Here is a 16,965-nt window from a genome sequence, read left to right on the forward strand (position 1 = left end):
GCTTCTGGAGGTTTTCAGGTTCAGGTGGGCATATACGGGAGAAGTCAGTCATTCAGGTAACCTGGTCTTAAGGGCTTTAAAAGTTACAACCAGCACTTTCAATTGGGCCCAGAAATGGACTGGGAGCCAGTGCAGCTGGCAAAGGACAGGTGTAGTGTTGCGAAATGCCTAGTCCCAAATAATAATTTTGCAGCACTATTCTGAACCACCTACAGTTTCCGAACAGTTTTTGAAGTCAGCCCCGTATAGAACGCATTGCAATAGTCTAAACGGGAGGTTACTAGAGCATGGGTTCAAGTCAGTTTTCACAGCAGAACCTCCCCTTTTCATGTCCTTATTCAGCCTTGTTCCCTGACCACACCAAAAGCCTATTCACATATGACGATCTTTTTGTCAGTTATATGGCTAGGTCACCTGAGGTTCCTGGAGACCATTTGATTACCTGGCTGTGTCACATGGTGCATCTGTAGGTTGTCTGAGGGCTGTAGCTCAATGGTAGGGCACATGCTTTGCATGTTGAAGATCTCAAGTTCAGTTCCTGGCTCCTCCAGGTAGGACATGGAAAGACCCGTGTCTGAAACCCTGGAGAACCATTTCTAGTCACCGAAGACAATACTTAGCTAGATGTGTTGCAGAACCCAGAGTCAGAGAGACCACGGAGTGAAGGAAAAAGAGATTCTTTATTTAACGCGCGGGCTTAAGGCTGGAATCGTTTCCAAAGAGCCAGAAGCCCCGATTTACATTAGCACATTGGTTTTATAGACATTGTGACACATATGAAACGGCTCCTCCTCCCCCTCCCGCATGGGGTTGCAATCCTCAACATTTCTTCTCTTAGCACTATTGTTTATAATACAAGAACTGGGTTATAGGGTAGCCATGATAAGGAGAGAACAGAAGAGAACAGCAGAGAACAAGATATACAATTGTATGACCTTTGACAAGATAAGGAATTCCTGTGTCTCGTCAGCTTACAACAATATATTCAAGGGAGAAAGAGCTCAGCAAGAACATGAAGCATGAGACTGCATGAGGCTACTTAGTCTGATCCCCGATATGGCTGCTACATTCCCCCCTTAAATGCATAATTTTATTACAATTATAGCATTTCTGATAACTATACAAAGCTTTTTGTGACATACATATTACTTAGCCTCTTGTTGGGCTATTAGAGCATAGAGGGCAGCAGTTTTACTAGCTGAGACATAAAACAGATTGGTTAAACAGCGCATAAGACAAGGAACGCAGAGACATAACAGAACTTTTATGAACAATACTGGTAGAATTAGGATGAACAATGCTTTTAAGCCAGCTAAGATCTGGAAGCCAAAGGGTCAACTAATTGAGCTAATTGTTTTGTTTTATTGTTTTGTTAGCTACTATATTGTGCAGCTTGTTGATCTGTTCATCTACAGCATTGCCATTATCAGTTAAGTTAAAACAACAGAGCTTTTGGTGTGTCTCACAACTTAAATGATGAAGAAGGAAGAGGTAATCTATACCAGCTCTGTTTTCTAGAACTGCACCTTTTAGATCACGCAGCTTTTTATTTAACAATGACAATGCTCGTGAGGTGGCATTTATGCTTTTGGCTAAGCTGCAAGCTAACCGGTTGATTTCCAGACCATCAGCCAAGGCTAAACCTGGAACCTCAACTAGTGACATTGCTAAGGCCAATTTTTCTGAGTCAGAATATAACTGCACATGACTATTACAATTTTTAGTTAGTTGGAGTGCTCGAGGCTGCCGTTGACGGATTTTCTCGGGCTACAGGGGAAGAATTGGCACCAGTTCAATTGGCGGCTGAGGCAACATGGGTGGTTATCAGACAAGTTGGCAGGAATGAATGACCAAGTGCGGGAATTACATGTCTAAAACCATCCATGAGGCAAAAGTATGTGGGCATCATTAAAAGATATGTTTTGAATTTTATTACAGTGGAAGGGGGCCAGGGATAGCTTTGTATTTTCTGGAAAATTTTTTGACAATTAAGCATTTGTGCACACGTAGCATTTGTTTCAGCAATGATGGGGGTGCGTAGAGTGAACTCTGTAGGGGGTAGGATCTTTGCAACCACGCCCCAATTAGCATTTTGGGAATAAGTTAAACTTACACCATAAACTTTTAACATGGTATCTTTTTGAATTTTCCCAGGATGTCTACAGACAGGTATTAGGCAAGAGCTAATAAGCCTGTTTGCAGGTATACCTCTTGGCAAACAAAAATGTTTTACTCTTGTGATGTTAGCCAGGTGAAGCCAGTAATTATCAGCAAATCACTGGGACAAACTTCTTTTTCCAGGGGCAGACCCCCCTTTTTGCACCTTATTAAGGAAACACAATGCAACACTACTAACACTACAACACGCATGTTTGATCTTCTTTGGGATCTGACCGTACGCTGGGCAGCTATTCACCTGGCAAGCTGCAGTAGGGTCTAGTCCCCTTCTTCAATTCTCCAGTTGCAGGTCTGACCGTACGCAGGGGGACAGTTTCCCGGTGTGTCCACAGTAAGGTCTAGCCTGAGTCTTCTTACTGCTTTTTCAGAATGATTTTTAAAGGATTTTCAGGATTTCTGTTTACAGTCTACTCTCCCCCTCTCGCTCTCTTGACTCGTGTCCAATGTATCTAGGGTTTAACTCTAGCTGCTTTCATAGCTGCGGGGGTGGAAAGTATGACAGTTTTCAGTCCTCTCCATCTGGGAGTCAAAGGGTTATTTTTCCCTCTTTAACTCATACTTTAACTCTTGGTTGGAAAGGATGAGCTTCTGTGATGGGAATGGCTTATTTTTTTAAGACAAAGCGGTGCTGGGCTTGAAGAACTTTGCTCAGTGTTTGAACTTTTTGTTTAAGGCTAACTTTTGCTTGCTTTTGATGCTGCTCCAGTGTCAATTATGAAGTCAATGTCACTGCCCCTCACAGTCAATGTCACGGCCCCTCACAGTCAATGTCACGGCCCCTCTCAAGCTGTCTCCCTCTTCGCCCATTCTGGCCCCTTTGGTTTTCTCCTTTGTGTATTTGATTTATTTTATTTGGGCATTCATGCCACTAATGTCCATCTTGTCCACACTGGGCACACTGGTTCTTTTTTTAAGAATCTTCTGCCTCTGCCGGGTCTTCTTCTTTTCTTTTTTCGTTTACGTCTTCTTGGGCCTCTGGGTCGAGGGGGGTGTACTGGCGACAGGCATTTGAAAGACGCTCCAAGTACGCTCTGGGGCCTCGGTGGCACCTTGCAGCACTTTAGACACTTTGGTCATATTAATTGACTTCTTTATACCTGCCTTTCATGGCTTCTAACAGCAGGGTTTGATACTGGGTGAGGCGCTCTAGCTGCACTTGTGTTTTGGGATTCCAGCGAGGGGGGGATTTATTTATAAGGAGACTTTATTGGGTAACTTACAGCACACAGGCGTACTTAATTTTTGGATCAGACAGCTTCTCTGAACCACGAGCTATTGGGCTAAATGGGTTTTTATACCATACATGTTACCCATGAGGCAGCACAACACTAGCAAGCATTTTTAGCATAGGCTAGAAGTGTTTGGTTCTCAGGCACAGCTTCCTGTAAACAACTTCGCTTCCCAAAGTGCTTGATAACACTTTTTATTTATTAGTATGGGAAGACAAATTTTTTCTCTTTCTTTTGCTTTCTTTTTCTTTGCTGATCTGCCTGTATTGCAGATCATGTTTCAAACTTTTTATATAAAACTTTCTGCTCCATGCACCAGCCTTGTCTCTTTATTTGTCTTTTTCAAGTTAAACTTACTTAAACTTTTCTGCCTTACACTTGTCTCACTGACACACATTTGGGATAGGCTCTTCTTCTCCTTCTAGTTACATTTTCTTCATTTTAAAGAACTATTACATTATTGTGGCTACTTTACCCCAGGTAATAAGCTCCAGGCACAATCAGCTGCTTTTAATTTACCCTGGGGGTAACTATGACCACGCTTCTTTTTTATAAATGTTTTTTCTTTGCCTTTTGCCTTTTCTTTTTCTCTCTTCTCTATCTGTCTTCTACTTTCTCTATTCCTTCTTTTCTACTTGCTTTTGTCTTTTCTCTTCGTCATCCATTGGGAACCACACTTAGTATCATTTGGAGTTGCAACTAACACTAATCTGCAAATATCACATATACTTTATGATATTTAAGAAATCATAAAATATACACAACAAACTTTTTCTGCAATTTAACACAATGAATGGAAAACACTTCTTGCATGGTAAGGCATGATGGAGCAGATCCAGCAATCATACTGGTCTTCTGGCTGAAAGCTCAGGGCTCATTAAAATCAAGGGACGGGCATACCCACACACGCAGAGTTCTAGGTCACCATTTTTGCATCGGCAACTCTATGCTGCATGAGTTCTGGCAGAAGGAAATCTAAAAGTTATAGATCAAACTCAGCCTGCTGTACACTGAGCTGACTACAAACATAGACACACGGTCCACAGCGATGAGAATTCAAGTTTATCAAAAGCTTCACAGCACTGTCCATGGCAAGTCTTTGACAATTTAAAATTTTAGTTCATGTGCAGAGTGTCTCTAAAAAGCCCAGACATTGATGGAAGCAAACAGAGACGGCTCTGGGCAATGAAGATGTGATGTTTCCAGCAAAGGCTCTCTACTTTTGCATCAGTTTAAAAAGGGGAAGTGTGGCCCTACACCCCTTCTGACAGACAAGGGCCTTTAACTTTTTAGCAAGGCCTCTGTCTAAACAGAGCGGCACAGCTCAGCTCTCTAGCCGTGACACTTTAACTTGGGCAACTCCTCTGTAAATTTTATTTTACTTCTGTCAGGTTCTCTCACAGACATTTTAAAAACGTACTCTTTTTTTTCTCTTCTAACCTGGTACACGAAAGCACTGAAACACTGAGTGCCGAAACTCAGGACGCTGGGGGGTGATGGGCATCGCTTTATACTTGCATTTTTCAGGCAGCCATTAATCTTCGGGGAGGCGGCGGGGTGGTTTGCAGGACTTCAAAGGCAAGCTTCTCAGTTTGTTTGTATTTGTAAATCCCAAGCTCAAAACAGGACACGATGAGGTACAGGGCCACCAAATTCTTGCTTTGGCACGGGCAACAAATAACTCGGGTTAGCTTTCTTCGCTGGGGTCTCAAACAGGAAAACAGTCTTAATTTAAAGTTGTAACATCACTGACAGCGTCAGCCAGCCAGCTACACAGATCTCATTGTTTTTCAAGACAGTTGCTCCAATATCTTCTTTTCTTCTCAATCAGGTTGGGTCTCCCAGCTTACACAGTTTATTGCAGCTTTCAGGAGCATGGCAGTAGCGTGATTTTGGCTTGGCCAGGAACATGCTGTCTGGTTTCTCGGTCTCTTTAGCACACACACTTAGGCAGTGTAACACTAGATACTCAAATCAGTGAGATTTCTTCATTGCAGGGAATCCCACGGCAAAAGCTTAATGGTTACGCTCTTCAGAAATCATATAGCTGATGGTCAGTAGCTACAGGCTCTATGCAATTTTAACACAGTTCAAAGCTAAACACGGTTACCTTGACAGAGATCTTCAACGTGGTCTTTCCACTTTATTCTGCTTTGGGACAGTCTTATGGCACACTTTTTACTCGAAGAGGGGTCTAGCCTGTGCTCTGGGGGCTGATTCTTCACCTTTATTTTCTATTTTTCCTTCATCTTCTGGGTCTTCATTTTCAGTTTCCATTTCTTAGGGATTTCATCTCAATTAGGCGAGGTGATGATGTTGCACAACTCAGAACGTTGTGGGCAATTTTCCTCCCCCCCCTCTCGGCGCGCTAGGCTAACAGCTACGTCTTCGGCCTTACACTCTCACGCTCCCACGCTTTGTTAAAAGCCAGACTGTCCTGCAACATTTTTCTAATTAACAGCCTCAGATCTTGTTTTTTTTCCTTTCAGCTCGACCTTGAGCTTTTTGCTGTTTTCTCTCTCTATTCTGAATCTTTTTTTAAAAAAACCTTTTTCCTTCTTTGTTTGACATACATCTCAAGGGGGTGCAAGGTTTGCTTCCCCCACCACCCATAGCCTCCCTCCTAAATTGAAGACAGACACAATTAGGGAATGGGAATTGGTCAGTGAGTAAGGGGTCTCACTGGCCGACACAAGAGGATTTTTCACACCACGCACTTTGCTACTGGCCTGGGCACCCGGACGATCAACGGTATGCGTCGGAAACCGCAGTAGCCACTCACACAATCATCAATCTCTCCACTACATCCATATGTCCCTGCCACCCACTTTTCCCACTTTTTACCAGAGCGGAAAACGGCTTCCCCAGCTTCCTCAGCTTCCTACTGAGTACTGGCGTGCTGGGTACTGGCGCCCACTCGGGGGTGTGATCAGGCCCCCCTTCTACCCGCAAGGAGTAGGTTCTTTTGTATACGTATACCACCAACACTGACCTTCTTCATAAGGCGGGGCCCTCTTTTTTTCTGCCCAGTGGCCTTTCTCCCTAAAGGCGGGGCCCTCTTTTTCCCATATACTTGCCTTTCTCCTGAAGGCTTCCAATGTGGGTTTCAACTCAATTGCAGCTGCGATACAGGCAGGGCTCAAGTTCCTTCCTCCGCTTCCCAAGGTTCTCTTGCTGCTCGCTGCCGTTTGGGCGATCCCGGTGCAGGCTTTCTCCCATTCACTCGACAAAAAGGTCGGTGGCGCCAAGAAAGGGAGGCATGCGCCGAGCTCGTCCTCCTGGTGCGGCGATCAAGAGCAGGCAACTGCCACCTGTCTGGCTCAGAGCCTGCCACATCCGAGTCACGGCACCATTTATGTTGCCGAACCCAGAGTCAGAGAGACCACGGAGTGAAGGAAAAAGAGATTCTTTATTTAACGCGCGGGCTTAAGGCTGGAATCGTTTCCAAAGAGCCAGAAGCCCCGATTTACATTAGCACATTGGTTTTATAGACATTGTGACACATATGAAACGGCTCCTCCTCCCCCTCCCGCATGGGGTTGCAATCCTCAACATTTCTTCTCTTAGCACTATTGTTTATAATACAAGAACTGGGTTATAGGGTAGCCATGATAAGGAGAGAACAGAAGAGAACAGCAGAGAACAAGATATACAATTGTATGACCTTTGACAAGATAAGGAATTCCTGTGTCTCGTCAGCTTACAACAATATATTCAAGGGAGAAAGAGCTCAGCAAGAACATGAAGCATGAGACTGCATGAGGCTACTTAGTCTGATCCCCGATATGGCTGCTACAGATGGAGCAATAATCTGACGCAGTATAAAACAGCCTCCTACCTTCTTATGACACCACAGGTACCGCTAGACTGAGAAATAATGAAAGCATCTCAGATCTATTGTATTTACCTTCAACTACGTGCTTCTGAAGCACTTTACCTGGGGGCATTTGGCAGTTTCCCCTGTAGCTTTCCCTGACAATAGCTCACCAGAGCAATTGTTTGTAAGTGGTGGAAATGTGCAATACTCACATATTTTCTAATTACTTTAATCAGAATTTCATGTAACCAACCATCTTTATTATTCTTATGAGTGGCTTTTTGTTTTGTTTGTTTGTTTTTAAATTAGCTTCTTGAGGCTGAAACCATGCGGCACATTTTCACAAACAATTACCATCTGTGCAATGAAATCAGTGAGCGCGTGGTCCAACACTTTGTGCACTCCATCGAGACGCATGGCCGCCATGTGGAATATCTGCGCTTCCTGCAAACCATTGTAAAGGCAGATGGCAAATATGTCAAGAAATGCCAGGATATGGTAATGACGGAGGTATGTTATGCCAACCACACTACATATGTCTGACACATGCACTTTCTTCTAGAGTTCTCATCGTCATCATCAATCAACCTTGATTTGTCATATAACATCATCAGCTTGCAAGGTGCTTAACAGTTCCTACACAGAGGGGAAGAAGGAAAAGCTGACAATCTGGGGGGATGACCCAGTCCTTTCTGCATGTGTTGCTCTGTGGGGGGGCTTTGTTTTACTGCTGTGTCCCTCCTTTATTGGCACCTTCTCATGCCCAGAGAGCTGTGCTCGTACATTGCTGCATGCTTAGCTGTTGCCACACAGAAGATGTGACACAAAAGAGTGAAAGGAAGATCAGGCCCTAAATTTTGGCAGTGGAGGGAAGCACAAAGGGAGAGGAGAGAAGGGTAGATAGAAAAAATGCAAGCGCAAGAGGTGTCTTCCATATTCACTGATGGCACTGTGGCTTGCCTGCATCATAGATTTAGCAGTAGGGAACATTGCAAAAAATAACCAGTACTTTAGCACACAGAATTTTGAACTGAACCTAATTTGGTAAGCCCATCTGTGTATATATTAGCACTCAAAGTGAAGAACTATGGTGACGTGGCATTCTATGAAACACAAATATTTGAATTCTGTGCTCAGACCTTTGTTTATTTGAGGGCCATTTGTGCAGACAATCAGATATGCATTGGGAATGTGTGGGAATAAAGTACAGTCTGTGGGATCTGTTTATGCTATGATTCTTTTGATAACGGTAAGCTATAAAATCAAGGAGCATGAGTCTAGCCAAGCTAACATTTTAAAGTCCCATTAATTTCTGTTTGATTGAGCTAAGGATATGCTATTTAAATAAATGGGATTTAAAATTACTTAATTACTTTGGCTGAATTATATCTCTTGTAGTCCCATTTCTTTCAGTGGGAAAGATGAGCACATGCTTAACTCATTCTCACTGAAGTAAGTGGGACTTTAAAAGTGGCTAGTTTGTGCCCACAGTGAGTTAAATCATCATGAGAGCATCTCTAGATGGAGCCAGTGCCTTTATGGTTCAAAAAGGTAGGGAGGTTTGCAAAAATAGGCAGCTAATAAGTATAATAGAAGATAAAACAATTCTTTTATTAATATACATTCATTAATACATGGCAAGAATTCATTGTATTTTGGATTGTTTGTAGATGGAGTAGTTAATTATGGAATTAATTATTTAGTAGATTTATGAGGCTATTGGCCATGATGGGGGCAGGGAAGTCAACTATCCTAAGAGTTTCAGATCATATATGGTTGTTCTTCAGAAGCATCTGCAGCTTTTATCATTATGAGGCATAAAAAGTAGCTACAAAAACTCTTAAAATACACAGAGAATCCCCCCTCCCCAGTTTAATTTTGAATATATCCAAGACTGGGCTTTTATACCTTTCAGTGATTCTTGCCCCATTTATTGCAATTTTTGTCTCTGACCCCACCAAAAGCTGAAATGATTGGCACTCCTGCTGATGGGCCTCAGAAAGTGGTTTATAGCAACTGTAACACAAGACGACAAAACCCAGATAAATAGACAAAAAATGGTAGCGTAAAAGCCGTATAAAATATAGGAACAAAAGCAGCAAACCAAAGTTCAGGTGAAATCAGAATCAGGCACAGCAACAAAGGTTGGCTCAGGCCCCAATAGCAACATACGAAGCTTCCTTATACTGAGTCACACCACTGGCCCATCTAAATCAGTATTATCTCCACTGATTTGCAGCAGCTCTCCAGGGCTTCTGGTAGGAATATTTCCCAGCCCTAGCTGGGGGGCGTTTCCACCAGCGATTTAGTCTGAGCCGGCTGCATGTTGAGGTCATTAGGGTTAGATTGCATCGTGGCCATCCAGCAGCCACCTTGGAGCTTATCAATGAGAAAACCAGATTTCCTGAGACTGGTTACAATCCGATTCTTTTCCTCAAGTCGGGGTCTCCCTGGTATAGTTGTTGCATGCCCCAACCCCCACATTTAGCTTGGGTATGCTAGCCCTGGCCAGGGGTGTGCCTTTCATCATGACCCCAGTCCAGGGGTGTTTCCTCCCATTGTGCCGAATGAGGCTTGCCCTCTGAATGCCCACAGAAATTACAGAGACCCCCCTAATTGACATGGCACAGTGCAATCTCGAGGCTCCGATTCTCCTTTGTTTGGTTTATTGCCTTAGGAAGAAACTACTTCAACTCTTGGTTATAGAGATCCTGCTGGTTAAAATGGGAGCTGGTTTCTGTCTTTGTGTTTACTGCTCTCTTTCCCACAACAAACCCATTAGTGTTTACTCAGAAGTAACTCCCATTGTGGTCAGTGAGATCCTGCAGGTTAAAATGGGGGCTGGTTTCTGTCTTTGTGTTCTCCCCCCGCCCTTTTCCAGCACAAGCATATGTGTGTCTACTCGGAAGTAACTCCCATTGTGCTCAATGATGCTTGCCCCTGAAATGCAAGTGAATCTGGACTTCCAGGGGAAAGGAGAAAGTGGGGGAGGGGGGAAGCCTCTCTTATTGGTTGAGCAGCCCCTGCCAGTCAGATGATATTCACTCCAACCCCCAACCCCACCAGGAAGTATGTTCTGTGAAGCGATTTTTACTGGTCCAGAGAATCTGATTGTGGAACCCTGCTCACAAGCAAAGTGGATTCCTTTTAAAAAAATCCGATACTCCTCCATTAGCTTCTCCTTCCGTTGTCATGGAAACACGGCCCTGGAGATGCCAGGTGTTGACCATGGGATCTTTTGCAGGCAAAGCATGTGCTCTACCACTGAACTAAGGCCCTTTCCCCTCACAGTAACCTTGCAGGGATAAAACAGTTTTAACCAGCTTTCACAAAACCCAAAAGGAAGGATCCTGGTGGCTTTTCTTGGGGAGCAAGTTCTACAACAAAGGCACTACAACTAAATAAATCCTGCTCCTTGTGGCACAAATCTGGTCTTTGATGGAACAGGCAGTCAGAGATTTATTTCTTATACTTTGTGTTTATGTGCTAAGCACAGTTTTCTACAATAGAGGGTTAGCATCTGGACCAAATTTGCCCCCAAAAGGTACTACCTGGCCTCCTAACCTGCTGACCCAGAAGAAAAAGCCCTACACGGCTTGGGACCGGAGTACCTGACAGCACGCCTCTCCCGAAATGAACCTACCCATACACTGTGTTCAGCATCTAAGGCCCTCCTCCAAGTGCCTCCTCCAAGGGAAGCTCAGAAGGCAGCAGTGAGGGAGAGGGCCTTCTCAGTGGTGGCCCCTCATCTGTGGAACAAGCTCCCTGATGAGGTCCGCCTGGCACCAGCATTATTATCTTTTCGGCACCAGGTTAAGACCTACCTCTTTTCCCAGGCATTTGACACCATATGATGAGTTTTAATTGGTCCTGGATGTGTCTTTAGTTATGTCTGATAGTTCAATGTTGTTTTTAATTGTATGTTGTTTGTGTATTTTGTTTGTGTGCTTTTATGTGCTTTTAAAATTTTTATATTGTATTTAATGTTTTAACTTTTGTAAACTGCCCAGAGAGCTTCAGCTATGGGGAGGTATAGAAATGCAATTAATAACAACAGCAACAACAAAGAGGGTTGTGAAGTAGGGAGGGATGAAGCTGTCAATTTCGGTTTCTCTCAGTTTCTCATGTTTCCAATTTTAAGTTTATGCTGGCCTGTTTCTGCATTAGTTTGCCTTCAAAAAAAGTCTACATGAAAATTTGTATGCATTTTTGTCTGCATTTCTTCTAATATACACATTTTTGCCAGCAATTTCCTCTAATATAATGCATTTTTGTATGTTAGTTTCACTGATATATTTTCATTGATATATTTCACTGATGTTTTTTGTGCACTTTCCCCTGGTATGCACATTTTTGTATGCTTTGTTATGATAGGAAAACTGCATTAAAATATTTGGAGAAGTGTGAATACCAAAGGATAACTGTGTTTCGGTTGGCATATTGGTTCGGGAAATGCAAGTTCGGCAGGTTTGCATTAAAATGTGAATCGAATTAATTTCTCCCACATCCCTATTTTGGAGCAAGTGGCATCCATAGCAATAGATGTTACAGCTGAATGACTTAGGGGAGAGGGAGGCAGGGCCTTGGCCAGCTCAGTTTTGAAAGTGATCCTCCAGCAAATCTAGCTGCTGACCAGAGTTGGATAGTACAGTAGAGTTACATGGCACTGAATATGTTAAGTAAAGATGTAAAGGGTGGGATAAGAAGTGTTTCCTGTTAACATTTCAGCTAGTCAATGGGGGTGAAGATGTGCTGGTATTTTACAACGACAGAGCGTCGTTTCCCATCCTTCTCCAAATGATGTGCTCTGAGCGAGACCGAGTGGATGAGAGTGGACCTTTGGTTTACCACATCACCCTGGTGGAATTGCTAGCGGCATGTACAGAAGGGAAGAACGTCTACACTGAGATCAAATGTAATTCCCTTCTTCCGCTGGATGACATAGTGAGAGTGGTGACTCACGATGACTGCATTCCTGAGGTAAGCTGGACTTTACAGCATAGCAAGTGAAGAACAATTGTAAGAACATTTTCAGTGTTGCTGGGGGGGCGGGGGAGATAGCATGCTGAGTAGACAGGCCAAAAAGAGCCTCAGAGGTTCTGTTGAGTTAAAACTGTTATCAACAAAGAGGTAGATCAGGACACTTGGCAAGTAAGCCATGGGGAGAACAATCCTATGGCCCCTAGACAGAGTCTGGGGAGCCATAGGATAGTTCAGATTCCTGGATCCAAGGTTGGAGACACCACTCCGACCTCAGATCCAGGAGTCCAAGCTCCCTTCCCCATCCTGCTCCCCCTCTCAGCTGATGCAGAGAGAACTGTGCCAGCTGCTTCTCTGAGGTTGCAAAGATGACCTCGGAGGGAAGGGAAAGGAGGTGTACCGATGGGCGGGGAGGGGAGGGGACGGCTTACGCTTTATCCGCAGGCCTTCCCAGCCTCCTTCCCTCCCCCTCCCCGCCGCCTCAGCTAGACAGGCAAAAAAGCCTGTCTAGGAAAAATACAGAGCGGGAGGAGCACGAGAGTGAAGATCACCTCTACTGCAGCTCCTGCTCTGCTTTGGATGGCTGTAAGCCTCCAAATTCAGAGGCTTACGGCCATCCAATAGGATTGCACCCTAAGTGAAACAACAAAGTGTTGATTTTTCTCCTCCCGTGCTAATGTGACAACAAGGTGTGATTTGGGGTTGGAAATATCACAAGAAGCAGTGTTTGGCACTGAAATGAAGGCCAGAGTGTCATCTTTATGTGTCTTTGTACACAACAGACATGTGCCCTGACATGTCAGCATTCCAATTGCCAAATATTTCTTAAATAAATTAGAAGAAAGGAAACTAGAAGAATACAGGGAGGCAGTTGTACTAATAGACAATAAATGGGTAATAACATTATAAAGGATAAGGAGATTGCAGAGAAACTAAAGGAATTCTTTATATCAGTCTTCACTATGGAAGATGTTGAGTAGAACACCCATGCCTGAACTGTTCTTTTGGGAAGGACATCTGAAAAATTGAGTCAAATAGAGGTATCGGTCTTTTTGCTCCCATGAAGTGTTATGTACATTGATAGACCTATATAAATAATAACAAGAAGAGCAATCACAAAAGAAAGCAAGAGACCACACTTCGGGTGAAATGTCCATATCTAAAAATACCTGATGACCTTCCTTCAGTCCCATAACAGTTTTGACAATTGTCGTTCTTGGGAAATACTTTGTGGACTACAAGAAAATAAACTCTAGTAATGGCTTTGGTTTGCCTGTGTGTTGTATTTGACGTTCCAGGTGAAGATCGCATACGTGAACTTTGTCAATCATTGCTATGTAGACACTGAGGTGGAAATGAAGGAAATCTACACCAGTAACCACATCTGGAAGCTATTTGAGAACTTTCTTGTTGATATGGCAAGGGTAAGCCTTCATGCACCATTAAATATTGTAGAAACCTCATTAAAGGCAGCGGAATGGAGTGTGATACTTCTGCTTAAACTTACATTTATTTGTAGCTATATTTTCAAATACATGAGTCACTGGAACAAGTCAACTACATTGTATTAGAATATCATTTTCAGTATATTCCTCCTAATATTTTAGTATGATATTAATAGTGTCCAGAGTGCTGGATAGATCGGGTATTTTGGAAAGTAACATGAATTTTTACCATACACTGTGGGCAGCTCTTTGGCCGTTACATTTGAAAACACCTTTGTATAATGCTGGCTGGGGAATGCTGAGTGTTGTAGGACTTCTTTCTGTCTAAACATGCATAGGAATGTGCCCTAAGTCCCTGACTGTCGCGACACACAAGTGTACAATATGAAGACCCCAGTCCTAGACAGCCATAGCAAGGGGAAGGGGAGTACACATGTAGCCAGAGCTGCCTTGGAGGTTTGTACTGCAGCTAATCATTCCTGAATAAGCTTTACAAAAATGTATCATCGTCCCCCACCCCGCCCCATTGCTGGTGTTCCTTGTAGGTGTCTGATGCATTCCTTCTGTTTCCTTATTGGAGCTCCTTTTCCTTTACCCCTCAGCTCCTCAGTAAGAGAAGAATATCAAAAGTCCTCTTCTCTCTTCTTATCTTCAGCTGAGCCTTTCAGGGTTCAGCCTATCCCACTCTTCAAGATTATTTGGTTTATTTATTCGGCGGGGGGGGGGGTAGACTGAGACACTGCCCACATGATTCAAATATACCAGTTTTGCCTTGCTCTCAGGACTTGTAAGAAGGCTTTTAACATCATGAATAAAAGTTACAAAAGCTTTCGATTCGAAGCATTTAGAGACAGAACCCTTCAGCTGATACTCGGTCGGATTTTTTCTCTCTCACTTTTACCTGCTACCTGACCTTGGTGAGTCAGGAAGATTTGGCTGGCTGTCTTTTGAGGGCAGAATTCTCCTCAGGCTCATCAGTATCTTTTGTGTCTTGGCATCCTTATTCTAAGTATGTTTACTCCATAGGAAATCAATGTGACTTTATTCCAAGCAAGTATTTATACGAATGTTGAAAGCTGAAGATAGTTACCAAATGTTGTTGTCAAGGCCTAATCACTTAATCTTTAACCATGGCATCCCCTCAGCACCAACTATATATAATATTGGATGCTGAGAGTGAGTGTATGTGGGCACTAATAACATATCCCACTAAGGGCAATGTCTGTATTTTCAGGGGCCACTCTGTTAGCCAGACAATGGTCCAGGAGCCAGAATTGTTATTCTGTGGCACAAATCTACCACTTCCGGATCAGTCAGACTTTATAATAAATTCACTGTCAATCGGCAGTGAGGTTTTCATAGTTATGGAGCATGCACAACTCCAGAATAGCTGGGGCATTCCATTTGTCAATAGCCATTCATTCATTCATTCATTCATTCGATTTATTAGCCACCCGGCTGGCTGGATGGATGGCTGGCCACTCTAGGCGGCATACAATACTAATAACAAATTTACATAATCAACTGAACAAAACAACATAACAAAACAACACTACTCTAAGAAACCCTAACCCACCCCAAATGCCCTCCTGAACAGCCAGGTTTTTAAAGCCCAGTGGAAGCACATCAAAGAGGGGGCATGGTGGAGGTCACTAGGGAGAAAATTCCACAGAGTGGGGGCCACCACAGAAAAGGCCCTCTCCCTAGTCCTCACCAGCCTAGCTGTCCTGGCTGATGGGACAGATAGAAGGCCTACCAAGGCCGATCTCGTTGAGCAGAGTCCCTAGTGTTGTTGGAGGCACTCCTTAAGATAGACTGGGCTTGAACCATATAGGGTTTAGAGGTCAATGCCAACTCCTTGAATTGGGCCCTAAAAACAACTGGTAACCAATGCAACTCCTTCAGCACTGAAGTGATGTGGTCTCGCCAAAGACTGCTTTTAATCAGGTGGGATTTCCATTTTAATCAGGCATGTAGTTCCATTCAGTTCCAGTAGGGCATTCACAAGTGACCTCCAATATGATAAATTCACATCCAAAGTGCTTAACTCCCATAGAATGGCACTGAACCACTTCAGGAAGTCCTTCTCACACTTTAAGAACCATGTTTTTTAGAAATTCAAAAGGAGTCCAGTAAAGCATACAACAATATTTCAAGGTGTCTTTCTGCAGCACTAGCAGTAATAGTAGTCATGTATTTTTCTATTGTACAATTCTCAGGGTGGTTTAAAGTTCTAAAAATCATTTTTGAAAGTTACAGTTTCATGAAAAATATCTATTAATCAACAACTAATAAGACAGATATTCCATTTTGGTGTTGACCCAAATTCCGACTGAAGTTTTAATTCATAGTGTTTTATTGCCAGATGCAGTTGCACAGATTGGGCTAGTGAGAATAAAAATGCAGTGCTGTCAGCAACTCTGGGGTTAGAACCAGGAACCCCATGGAGGTCTTGAGCCTAGCCTAGCTAGCAACCATAGACTGCTAGCTAGGACTCAGACCCTTCATGTTTGCTCAGGTCTCAGACCTTTCTTTGGGCATAGAAGGAAGTGGGGGTGGGTAGCATTGGCCCCAGCCACTGGGCAGGCAACACGAAGTCCCTGAGTTGGCCAGCCCTGGAATAAAAATTAGGAATGGACATTTCTGCCATTGGCTGGTCAACAGAGAAATTCCTTCTGCGCTCCAGCTTCCCGCCTCCAGTTCAAGTCACTAAGCTGGCCTACCTTGAGCTAGAGAACACTCCCTCCTGGTCTAGATTCAGGTATGTTTTCCCACTGCCCCAGCCTCGCCCTGACAAATCTCTGATCTATGATGTTATTCAAATATGAATCGTTTGAGTTTTGCTGCTGTGTCTAGTGAACTATACACTTTACTTAAAACATGATGAATGAACAGGAACTATTATTTCCAGTCGTTGATCATGCAGCCACTCTTGTCTGCTGTAGGTTTGCAACACAACCACAGACAGAAAGCACGCAGACGTATCTCTGGAGAAGTATGTCACTGAACCAGTAATGAACATAGTGAGCGGCTTCTTCAATTCTCCATTTTCAGACAACAGCACAAGCCTCCAGGTAAGGAGGAAGAAGTCTGTGACAAATGTCTATTTCACACTACTTTGCCAGGTTCACAAGGGCTACAGGAAGTTAATGAATGCATTCATCCCCAGTAATGTTTAATACTATTCGCTCATCTAAAGATGAGATTTTGTTCTTTAAAAATGGGAAAATGCCCTCTCCAGAAAAATAATTTCCTCATATGTAGACATATCTCCTAATTCTTTATGCTATGGTATGTTGGGTAGCCGTACAGAATT

At 43.4% G+C, this 16,965-nt stretch overlaps 1 protein-coding gene across 10 annotated transcripts in view; it reads left to right on the forward strand.

Annotated features, from left to right (window-relative positions):
* ITPR2 (inositol 1,4,5-trisphosphate receptor type 2) overlaps positions 1-16,965 on the forward strand; it is a 351,496-nt gene that overhangs the window by 141,107 nt on the left and 193,424 nt on the right. For all 10 annotated transcript variants that reach the window (XM_084811532.1, XM_084811531.1, XM_084811533.1 and 7 more), the window contains 4 exons: positions 7,534-7,734; positions 11,953-12,204; positions 13,503-13,628; positions 16,595-16,723. In XM_084811532.1, coding sequence (XP_084667658.1) covers positions 7,534-7,734; positions 11,953-12,204; positions 13,503-13,628; positions 16,595-16,723 — 708 coding nt within the window. The remainder of the gene's footprint in view (positions 1-7,533; positions 7,735-11,952; positions 12,205-13,502; positions 13,629-16,594; positions 16,724-16,965) is intronic.

This window comes from Heloderma suspectum, chromosome 7 (assembly GCF_057233095.1).
Source record: "Heloderma suspectum isolate Gila_16-S chromosome 7, 16-S_ref, whole genome shotgun sequence".
NCBI lineage: Eukaryota > Metazoa > Chordata > Lepidosauria > Squamata > Helodermatidae > Heloderma > Heloderma suspectum.